General features: G+C 48.6%; 1 protein-coding gene across 1 annotated transcript in view; it reads right to left on the bottom strand.

Moving 5' to 3' along the window:
* Nucleotides 1-12,138, bottom strand: part of LOC138267693 (fibrillin-2-like) — a 367,800-nt gene that overhangs the window by 185,810 nt on the left and 169,852 nt on the right. The window contains exons 10-11 of the mRNA XM_069216842.1: nt 11,177-11,380; nt 8,495-8,638 (exon numbers count right to left, since the gene is read on the bottom strand). Of these exons, the coding sequence (XP_069072943.1) occupies nt 8,495-8,638; nt 11,177-11,380 (348 nt within the window). The remainder of the gene's footprint in view (nt 1-8,494; nt 8,639-11,176; nt 11,381-12,138) is intronic.

Raw genomic sequence — 12,138 nt, 5'->3', positions numbered from 1 at the left:
GTATGTGCTATTTCAAAGTAAGGAATAGCATGCACAGAGTCCAAGGGTTCCCCTTAGAGGTAAAATAGTGGTAAAAATAGATAATACTAATGCTCTATTTTGTGGTAGTGTGGTCGAGCAGTAGGCTTATCCAAGGAGTAGTGTTAAGCATTTGTTGTACATACACATAGACAATAAATGAGGTACACACACTCAGAGACAAATCCAGCCAATAGGTTTTGTATAGAAAAATATCTTTTCTTAGTTTATTTTAAGAACCACAGGTTCAAATTCTACATGTAATATCTTATTCGAAAGGTATTGCAGGTAAGTACTTTAGGAACTTCAAATCATAAAAATTGCATGTATACTTTTCAAGTTATTCACAAATAGCTGTTTTAAAAGTGGACACTTAGTGCAATTTTCACAGTTCCTAGGGGAGGTAAGTATTTGTTAGTTTTACCAGGTAAGTAAGACACTTACAGGGTTCAGTTCTTGGTCCAAGGTAGCCCACCGTTGGGGGTTCCGAGCAACCCCAAAGTCACCACACCAGCAGCTCAGGGCCGGTCAGGTGCAGAGTTCAAAGTGGTGCCCAAAACACATAGGCTAGAATGGAGAGAAGGGGGTGCCCCGGTTCCGGTCTGCTTGCAGGTAAGTACCCGCGTCTTCGGAGGGCAGACCAGGGGGGTTTTGTAGGGCACCGGGGGGGACACAAGCCCACACAGAAACTTCACCCTCAGCGGCGCGGGGGCGGCCGGGTGCAGTGTAGAAACAAGCGTCGGGTTTTCAATGTTAGTCTATGAGAGATCTCGGGATCTCTTCAGCGCTGCAGGCAGGCAAGGGGGGGATTCCTCGGGGAAACCTCCACTTGGGCGAGGGAGAGGGACTCCTGGGGGTCACTCCTCCAGTGAAAGTCCGGTCCTTCAGGTCCTGGGGGCTGCGGGTGCAGGGTCTCTCCCAGGCGTCGGGACTTTAGGTTCAAAGAGTCGCGGTCAGGGGAAGCCTCGGGATTCCCTCTGCAGGCGGCGCTGTGGGGGCTCAGGGGGGACAGGTTTTGGTACTCACAGTATCAGAGTAGTCCTGGGGTCCCTCCTGAGGTGTTGGATCGCCACCCGCCGAGTCGGGGTCGCCGGGTGCAGTGTTGCAAGTCTCACGCTTCTTGCGGGGAGCTTGCAGGGTTCTTTGGAGCTGCTGGAAACAAAGTTGCAGCTTTTCTTGGAGCAGGTCCGCTGTCCTCGGGAGTTTCTTGTCTTTTCGAAGCAGGGGCAGTCCTCAGAGGATGTCGAGGTCGCTGGTCCCTTTGGAAAGCGTCGCTGGAGCAGGATCTTTGGAAGGCAGGAGACAGGCCGGTGAGTTTCTGGAGCCAAGGCAGTTGTCGTCTTCTGGTCTTCCGCTGCAGGGGTTTTCAGCTAGGCAGTCCTTCTTCTTGTAGTTGCAGGAATCTAATTTTCTAGGGTTCAGGGTAGCCCTTAAATACTAAATTTAAGGGCGTGTTTAGGTCTGGGGGGTTAGTAGCCAATGGCTACTAGCCCTGAGGGTGGGTACACCCTCTTTGTGCCTCCTCCCAAGGGGAGGGGGTCACAATCCTAACCCTATTGGGGGAATCCTCCATCTGCAAGATGGAGGATTTCTAAAAGTTAGAGTCACTTCAGCTCAGGACACCTTAGGGGCTGTCCTGACTGGCCAGTGACTCCTCCTTGTTGCTTTCTTTGTTCCCTCCAGCCTTGCCGCCAAAAGTGGGGGCCGTGGCCGGAGGGGGCGGGCAACTCCACTAAGCTGGAGTGCCCTGCTGGGCTGTGACAAAGGGGTGAGCCTTTGAGGCTCACCGCCAGGTGTCACAGCTCCTGCCTGGGGGAGGTGTTAGCATCTCCACCCAGTGCAGGCTTTGTTACTGGCCTCAGAGTGACAAAGGCACTCTCCCCATGGGGCCAGCAACATGTCTCTAGTGTGGCAGGCTGCTGGAACCAGTCAGCCTACACAGCTAGTTGGTTAAGTTTCAGGGGGCACCTCTAAGGTGCCCTCTGTGGTGTATTTTACAATAAAATGTACACTGGCATCAGTGTGCATTTATTATGCTGAGAAGTTTGATACCAAACTTCCCAGTTTTCAGTGTAGCCATTATGGTGCTGTGGAGTTCGTGTTTGACAAACTCCCAGACCATATACTCTTATGGCTACCCTGCACTTACAATGTCTAAGGTTTTGTTTAGACACTGTAGGGGCACAGTGCTCATGCACTGGTACCCTCACCTATGGTATAGTGCACCCTGCCTTAGGGCTGTAAGGCCTGCTAGAGGGGTGTCTTACCTATACTGCATAGGCAGTGAGAGGCTGGCATGGCACCCTGAGGGGAGTGCCATGTCGACTTACTCATTTTGTTCTCACTAGCACACACAGGCTTGTAAGCAGTGTGTCTGTGCTGAGTGAGGGGTCTCTAGGGTGGCATAAGACATGCTGCAGCCCTTAGAGACCTTCCTTGGCATCAGGGCCCTTGGTACTAGAAGTACCAGTTACAAGGGACTTATCTGAATGCCAGGGTGTGCCAATTGTGGATACAATGGTACATTTTAGGTGAAGGAACACTGGTGCTGGGGCCTGGTTAGCAGGGTCCCAGCACACTTCTCAGTCAAGTCAGCATCAGTATCAGGCAAAAAGTGGGGGGTAACTGCAACAGGGAGCCATTTCTTTACACAAGCCCCCCCCAGCCTACAGGCCAGGAGACTCAGCCCAAGCTGGGAGAGTCTTCCTAGTCTGTCAGGCGAGGAAGAGTAGGAGAAATAGGCTGGTTAGTTGCAGGGCCTACTCTGCCTTACATCCTTCTGTTCAGGTCATTCCCTTTGGGGAACTGACCCACTTCCACAGTGATAGGACCTAGTCTGAATTGCCTCTTGTCTGCCTCTTCAATGTCTCCACCCATTCTTTCTATTTTGGTCTTAGAGGTATCCACCTCTGCTAACCTTATCTTGGCCAGGGTTACCCCTAGCTTACCCAGAGAGGTTACCCAGAGCTGGAGTAACCCCACCATGACCAATAGGGTCAGGGGGCCTAACTTGCTATTTGGCATGGGGTCAGACCACCATGCTAAGGATAGTGCAGCCATAAAGGCTAACACCCAGCAGAGGCCACTGACAGCTGTCAGTGCCCAGAACCACACCTTTAGCTCTTCACCTAAAAGGGAAGGGGCTAAGTTACAGGCTTCTTTGGGTTCAGGTTGCCTGTCTGCTGTATTAGAGTGGGGGGTTACCACATCTGGTAGTAAACACCCTTCTTCCACTCTTTCTTCTGTTAGCTGAGGAGCCACCCACTCAGGTTTAACAGTTGCCTGACTAGCCAGGACTTCTTGTGGGTCAGGTTGGACTTTATCAGGGCCATTTTTGGAGTTCTCCCCTACTGGAGCAAAATCTCCTTGGCTTGCTGTAACCTTGGCTAAAGGTTGTCCACCCTTCCTACTCTGTTTTCGTTTCTTCTTCTTCTGGGGCCTGCTTGCATTTACTGCAGAGGCAGGACTTCCAGAATCCTTGGGAGAGGACTGGCACTGGACCAGTTTCTCTCTTGGGCTCTGACTAACCTCTGGGTAGTCATTTCCAAGGAGACAATCAAGGGGGAGGTCTGTACTGACTACTACCCTTCTCCAGCTAAGAGTGCCACCCACTTCTATGGGCACTAAAGCCACAGGCCTCTTAGTGACCCTGTCTAGGCTAACTCTTACCCTGGCAGTCTCACCTGGGATGTACTGGTTTGAGAGCACCAGCCTGTCATGCACAATAGTGTGACTGGCACAAGTGTCTCTCAGGGCAGTGGTTGGGATTCCATTCACCAGTAGGTGGTGGAAGTGTCTACTTCCCTCTGGAATCTCCAACTCACCTGTTGGGCCCTGTTTCCAGTTGAAGGCTAGGAAGACCTCCTCATCTGAGGAGTCATCTCCCATGGCTACACTGGTTACCCCTGGAATTTTGTTCTGGGGTTTGTTTTTGGGACAAGAAGTGTCCTTGGTGTGGTGCCCAGACTGTTTACAGTTGTGGCACCATGCCTTAGTGGCATCCCAGTTCTTGCCCTGGTACCCACCTTTGTTTTGGGTTGTGTCTTGGGGCCCACCCACCTGTTCTGGTTTTTGGGGGCCTACAGAGGACTCTGTTTCTTTGTTTCTAGTGTTACCCACTTTCTCCTGGGGAGTTTTTGTAACCCCTTTCTTTTGGTCACCCCCAGTGGAAGTTTTGGTTACCCTAGTCTTGACCCAGTGGTCTGCCTTCTTTCCCAATTCTTGGGGAGAAATTGGACCTAGGTCTACCAGATACTGATGCAACTTTTCATTGAAGCAGTTACTTAAGATGTGTTCTTTCATAAACAAATTATAAAGCCCAACATAGTCACACACTTCATTTCCAGTTAACCAACCATCTAGTGTTTTCACTGAGTAGTCTACAAAATCAACCCAGGTCTGGCTCGAGGATTTTTGAGCCCCCCTGAATCTAATTCTATACTCCTCAGTGGAGAATCCAAAGCCCTCAATCAGGGTACCCTTCATGAGGTCATAAGATTCTGCATCTTTTCCAGAGAGTGTGAGGAGTCTATCCCTACACTTTCCAGTGAACATTTCCCAAAGGAGAGCACCCCAGTGAGATCTGTTTACTTTTCTGGTTACACAAGCCCTCTCAAAAGCTGTGAACCATTTGGTGATGTCATCACCATCTTCATATTTTGTTACAATCCCTTTGGGGATTTTTAGGATGTCAGGAGAATCTCTGACCCTATTTAAGTTGCTGCCACCATCGATGGGACCTAGGCCCATCTCTTTTCTTTCCCTTTCTATGGCTAGGAGCTGCTTTTCCAAAGCCAATCTTTTGACCATCCTGGCTAACAGGGGGTCATCTTCACTGGAGTTATCCTCAGTGATTTCAGAGGTGTTGGTCTCTCCTGTGAGGGAACCAGCATCTCTGACTATTATTTTTGGAGTCAGGGTTTGAGGGACCCTGTTCTCCCTAGATAGGACTGGTAGGGGGGAATTTTCCTCCTGGTCACTATCCTCTTCCTCTGAGTTGCCACCCTCAGAGGGGTTGGCCTTTTCAAACTCTGCCAAAAGCTCCTGGAGCTGTATTTTGGTAGGTTTGGGGCCCATTGTTATTTTCTTTATTTTACAGAGTGACCTTAGCTCCCTCATCTTAAGATGGAGGTAAGGTGTGGTGTCGAGTTCCACCACAGTCACATCTGTGCTAGACATTTTGCTTCTAAAAGTTGGAATACTTTTTAAGAATCTACAACTGGTTCTAGAATCTAATTCAAACTTTTACAAACTTTTAAACTCTAAAAGAAATGCTAAACAGGATCTAACACAAGGCCCTAGCAGGTCTTTTAAGAATTTAGAAAACTTTTCAAATTGCAAAAATCAATTTCTAATGACAATTTTGGAATTTGTCGTGTGATCAGGTATTGGCTGAGTAGTCCAGCAAATGCAAAGTCTTGTACCCCACCGCTGATCCACCAATGTAGGAAGTTGGCTCTGTATGTGCTATTTCAAAGTAAGGAATAGCATGCACAGAGTCCAAGGGTTCCCCTTAGAGGTAAAATAGTGGTAAAAATAGATAATACTAATGCTCTATTTTGTGGTAGTGTGGTCGAGCAGTAGGCTTATCCAAGGAGTAGTGTTAAGCATTTGTTGTACATACACATAGACAATAAATGAGGTACACACACTCAGAGACAAATCCAGCCAATAGGTTTTGTATAGAAAAATATCTTTTCTTAGTTTATTTTAAGAACCACAGGTTCAAATTCTACATGTAATATCTTATTCGAAAGGTATTGCAGGTAAGTACTTTAGGAACTTCAAATCATAAAAATTGCATGTATACTTTTCAAGTTATTCACAAATAGCTGTTTTAAAAGTGGACACTTAGTGCAATTTTCACAGTTCCTAGGGGAGGTAAGTATTTGTTAGTTTTACCAGGTAAGTAAGACACTTACAGGGTTCAGTTCTTGGTCCAAGGTAGCCCACCGTTGGGGGTTCCGAGCAACCCCAAAGTCACCACACCAGCAGCTCAGGGCCGGTCAGGTGCAGAGTTCAAAGTGGTGCCCAAAACACATAGGCTAGAATGGAGAGAAGGGGGTGCCCCGGTTCCGGTCTGCTTGCAGGTAAGTACCCGCGTCTTCGGAGGGCAGACCAGGGGGGTTTTGTAGGGCACCGGGGGGGACACAAGCCCACACAGAAACTTCACCCTCAGCGGCGCGGGGGCGGCCGGGTGCAGTGTAGAAACAAGCGTCGGGTTTTCAATGTTAGTCTATGAGAGATCTCGGGATCTCTTCAGCGCTGCAGGCAGGCAAGGGGGGGATTCCTCGGGGAAACCTCCACTTGGGCGAGGGAGAGGGACTCCTGGGGGTCACTCCTCCAGTGAAAGTCCGGTCCTTCAGGTCCTGGGGGCTGCGGGTGCAGGGTCTCTCCCAGGCGTCGGGACTTTAGGTTCAAAGAGTCGCGGTCAGGGGAAGCCTCGGGATTCCCTCTGCAGGCGGCGCTGTGGGGGCTCAGGGGGGACAGGTTTTGGTACTCACAGTATCAGAGTAGTCCTGGGGTCCCTCCTGAGGTGTTGGATCGCCACCCGCCGAGTCGGGGTCGCCGGGTGCAGTGTTGCAAGTCTCACGCTTCTTGCGGGGAGCTTGCAGGGTTCTTTGGAGCTGCTGGAAACAAAGTTGCAGCTTTTCTTGGAGCAGGTCCGCTGTCCTCGGGAGTTTCTTGTCTTTTCGAAGCAGGGGCAGTCCTCAGAGGATGTCGAGGTCGCTGGTCCCTTTGGAAAGCGTCGCTGGAGCAGGATCTTTGGAAGGCAGGAGACAGGCCGGTGAGTTTCTGGAGCCAAGGCAGTTGTCGTCTTCTGGTCTTCCGCTGCAGGGGTTTTCAGCTAGGCAGTCCTTCTTCTTGTAGTTGCAGGAATCTAATTTTCTAGGGTTCAGGGTAGCCCTTAAATACTAAATTTAAGGGCGTGTTTAGGTCTGGGGGGTTAGTAGCCAATGGCTACTAGCCCTGAGGGTGGGTACACCCTCTTTGTGCCTCCTCCCAAGGGGAGGGGGTCACAATCCTAACCCTATTGGGGGAATCCTCCATCTGCAAGATGGAGGATTTCTAAAAGTTAGAGTCACTTCAGCTCAGGACACCTTAGGGGCTGTCCTGACTGGCCAGTGACTCCTCCTTGTTGCTTTCTTTGTTCCCTCCAGCCTTGCCGCCAAAAGTGGGGGCCGTGGCCGGAGGGGGCGGGCAACTCCACTAAGCTGGAGTGCCCTGCTGGGCTGTGACAAAGGGGTGAGCCTTTGAGGCTCACCGCCAGGTGTCACAGCTCCTGCCTGGGGGAGGTGTTAGCATCTCCACCCAGTGCAGGCTTTGTTACTGGCCTCAGAGTGACAAAGGCACTCTCCCCATGGGGCCAGCAACATGTCTCTAGTGTGGCAGGCTGCTGGAACCAGTCAGCCTACACAGCTAGTTGGTTAAGTTTCAGGGGGCACCTCTAAGGTGCCCTCTGTGGTGTATTTTACAATAAAATGTACACTGGCATCAGTGTGCATTTATTATGCTGAGAAGTTTGATACCAAACTTCCCAGTTTTCAGTGTAGCCATTATGGTGCTGTGGAGTTCGTGTTTGACAAACTCCCAGACCATATACTCTTATGGCTACCCTGCACTTACAATGTCTAAGGTTTTGTTTAGACACTGTAGGGGCACAGTGCTCATGCACTGGTACCCTCACCTATGGTATAGTGCACCCTGCCTTAGGGCTGTAAGGCCTGCTAGAGGGGTGTCTTACCTATACTGCATAGGCAGTGAGAGGCTGGCATGGCACCCTGAGGGGAGTGCCATGTCGACTTACTCATTTTGTTCTCACTAGCACACACAGGCTTGTAAGCAGTGTGTCTGTGCTGAGTGAGGGGTCTCTAGGGTGGCATAAGACATGCTGCAGCCCTTAGAGACCTTCCTTGGCATCAGGGCCCTTGGTACTAGAAGTACCAGTTACAAGGGACTTATCTGAATGCCAGGGTGTGCCAATTGTGGATACAATGGTACATTTTAGGTGAAGGAACACTGGTGCTGGGGCCTGGTTAGCAGGGTCCCAGCACACTTCTCAGTCAAGTCAGCATCAGTATCAGGCAAAAAGTGGGGGGTAACTGCAACAGGGAGCCATTTCTTTACATATATCTTAGATATAATTTCCCCAATACCTCATAGATTAAAAGTCATAGGATAAGGCTTGAGCATTAGGAAAGTATTCAATTAGGATTCACGATAAGCAATTTGCTAAACAAAGGTGGTGGGAAAAACATGTACACTAAACTATTCATATAGAGAATTTCTGTCCTTTATTCTACAGTTATAGACAACAGCACAGTAAATAATTGTGCATACAAGTGATGCAAAAAAGATGAAACAGAAACAAATTTTCATCTATAAATTTTGACTTTCATGAGATCCTTTACAACAAAATCAAACATCCATACTTTAGCTGCACCAGGTGCTTAACTGGGAAAGGTTTCACACTTACCAATGCATTCCAAACGGTTATCCTGTTTGTATCCCATGTTACACTCACATCTGTAGCTGGAGGGAGTAGGGATGCAGCGCCCATTCTGACAAAGATTTGTGAACAACTTGCAGATATCCCCAGTTTGATTGAGTGTAGCGGTACCTGCAATTAGGGAACAATGAAAACACATTACTTTCCAATCAAAGCATTACTGGTCTCAAGAGGCTCCATCAAGAGATTCAAAGCTGAGGATGCCCACACAAGGAGGCTTCTGAGTGCTTCCAAAACTGAGAAAACCATGTTTTAAACAATTTTAGTTTTAATAAGAAGTATTGGATTATCTGTGTAATCACAGCTCTGTCTCTGTCTATGCACCCAATACATGTGGAGCAGCTATTAAAGGTGTAAACATGCTCCCAGTGTTCCACTATTGGTCCCTTGGTGCACCCTCCCACTATGGGATCTACCAACTAATTATGCAACAGTGAAGGGGGAGAATGCCCATCTTGCATTGAAGCCATTTCCAGTTATAAAGTAGTCTTGCATAGACCAAACCATTTATGGGCATGTGGAATGTCGCTGAACGTCATCATCGCTGAGTGGAAAAACACAAGCTCCCTTCCACTATGCAGTGAAGGTTAATAATGTGGAATTTAAGTATGCCACTAAGCAAATTTGACCAGCCACTGCAGCAAAAATCGAATTCCTTAGGCATTCCCATCAGCCCAGAGGTCTAGTGCTGACACATTCTGTGCCACCTCAGTAGCTTTCTTTATGTAAAATCAAAGAAGATCTCAGAGATCATCTGGAAACTACAATTTGCAAAACATAATGAGGCAGTTCAAAACATGTTTTATCAGCCTCATCCGAATGCTTTGAGTTCTCACTTAATGCAGAAATTTGAAGGAGCGATTGCTGCACTTTGATTGCTAGATGGAAGAGTGCGACCATGAAATGCCATGCTATAGCGACAACATCTGTTTGAATTTTTAGTGATATGAATATGTAAATGTAGATCTAATTATAGCACATTAATCAATATAATAATACAGTCATTAAATTGCATGTTATTGCAAAATATGTTCAGGATTAGGGTCTAGCACATTTCACACAATCCATTCTATCAAATTAGCCATCAATTAAAAAAAAAAATATGAAAACTTTGTGGGCTGCTGAGTGAATTTGCTAAACCATTTTCCACAGGTTCATGTGCATTTCATTGCATGTCAATGAATGATTACTGTGACAAAGATGCACAACCTTCATGAATGTGGATTAAAATCAAACTCTGTATCACCTGATTTTGTCTGAAGGATATCAGTTCTGCTAATTAAAATATCTTTCTGAAACAATTTATACTGTCGTAATAAAAGAGACTCAGACCCTCATTAAGACTTTGGTGGTATTGGAGCAAGACCGCCACGTTGGCGGCCACCGAAATACCACCAGTGATGGCGGTTTCCTGACTGTCGTATTACGTGGGTCACACAGCCCAGCGAGAAAGAGGCGATCCCACTACCAGCACCGCCACAACGTGAATTCTCTGCCCACTATATTACGAGCCACATTTCTGCACGGTGGCCACTGCACGGCGGTGAACCATTGGCAGTTTTCACCGCCATGCAATGAACAATGGAGTCCCTTTGCTGCCTATGGGGGACTGGGGCCCTTGACGCCATACTCCAGCGGTGACGGTCTGGTACGCGGTTGCCATCAACGCCTTTATCTGCCCCCTTCCTGTCTTCCTCCATGACGTGGGCCGCTGGGTGACTCCTGCCAGGTATGTGGTCTGACTGTAATGGGGGAGAGTGTTTGTGTAATGTGTATGTTTGGGGTGAGTGCGTGTGTGATGCAGGCATGTGTGTCCGTGGGAAAGGGTTTGTGTATGTGTGGGGGTGCGGTCTGGTGGGACAGGAATGAGCTTCCCTGTCCTGGGGTACGTTACCACCAGGGTTTTTGTGGTGGGGCAACTGCAGGGGGAATCTTGGCAGTGTGCAACCTCATAATATGGTCGGCGGAAAAATGCTCCCCAATGGCCTATAGATGCCTACCGCCGGCCACAGCAGCCCATATGCACTGGCGGGACTGGCGGTGACTTAGCTGTGTTCCGGTCGGAACGCCGCCATGGTCATAATATGGTTGTCTCCTCCGCCGTAATGAGGGCCTCAGTGTCACTGAAAGGCACGTTCACATGGAGGTATATAAGGGAAAAATGTCTCATTGACTCTAGCGACCTATTTCCCAAGACCCTTTGTGTGAAACCTGATCCATATGGGCAGCAGACTTGTGTCTCTCTTTGTAAGACTATCACTGAAATATGCATTGACTAAAGCCAATTGGTCTGACTTTGTGGAATGTCATCTTGTTCCCTTTATTTGTTGTTTTTGCAAGCATGTGCAATAAAATTAACAAGAATTAATTGAATCCTCTTTTTCAAGTAGCTGGGCAATGTCATCAGGCAAAATGCTCTCATGCTGGGGTGGGCAGAGCAAAATGTTGAACTACACTTGAACTCGCTATTGATGAAGAAGGCTTACGCAAGCCCTCTATGAATAATAGGTAGGTATTTTTCTAACAATTTCATTTAAACCATGAGGACGGATTTGTAGGGCAGAACTAAAGTATGTGACTATCTTTCAAACTGTCCTATTGATGCACCAGACCATAACCTGTATGCAGCGTTCCAAACTCAAATCATACCAATGCTGGAGCTTCCAGGTCCCATCCCGGGGAGTCCCGAAATCCCTCCTCCAGGCCCAAAGACTCCAGGTCCAAAACCATTGGGTCCGGTACCTCCAGGTCCAAAGCCACCGGGTCCAGCACCCCCAGGGCCAAAGCCTGGATAGGTCCCAGGCAAAGCGGGTCCTAGAGGCAGCCCCTCAATGCAAAGTCTGCGATACTCATCTGGAAATAAAAAGATGCACTTCATTACCATCACATTTTTGACAACCAACTTTCAAACCCAAAGTTATGTATACTTCCTGGCACAATTCACGGAGTTTTCCTTCTGCTCCGAATTTTGTGTTGACTTAAGTTTTTTCCCCGCTCTCAGCTTTCTCACCAATATCCTGACACTTATTATGCCCTGGGTATGACTCTCCCAACATAGTGCAGCTCCATTTTGTTGTTTTTGGCAAAATGCACCCTATTTTATGCAAGAAAACCCATTAGAAATAAAGCTTCAAGCAACATTTCTTGGGCTCCTGATTTATTTTTTTATGTTTTGTTTCTAATGAGATATCACTGTAAAATATTTACAACACTGTATACATGCCTAATGAACAGAAGACAAAGGCCCTCATTCTGACCTTGGCGGGCGGCGGAGGCCGCCCGCCAAAGTCCCGCCGTCAGGTTACCGTTCCGCGGTCGAAAGACCGCGGCGGTAATTCTGACTTTCCCGCTGGGCTGGCGGGCGGTCGCCTTCAGACCGCCAGCCAGCCCAGCGGGAAAGAGGCTTCCACGATGAAGCCGGCTCGGAATCGAGCCGGCGGAGTGGAAGCTGTGCGACGGGTGCAGTTGCACCCGTCGCGTATTTCACTGTCTGCGCAGCAGACAGTGAAATACATGTAGGGGCCCTCTTACGGGGGCCCCTGCAATGCCCATGCCAGTGGCATGGGCACTGCAGGGGCCCCCAGGGGCCCCGCGACCCCCCCTACCGCCAT

This window comes from Pleurodeles waltl, chromosome 12, assembly GCF_031143425.1.
Source record: "Pleurodeles waltl isolate 20211129_DDA chromosome 12, aPleWal1.hap1.20221129, whole genome shotgun sequence".
Lineage (NCBI taxonomy): Eukaryota > Metazoa > Chordata > Amphibia > Caudata > Salamandridae > Pleurodeles > Pleurodeles waltl.
This window is presented reverse-complemented; position numbering and strand designations above follow the sequence as displayed.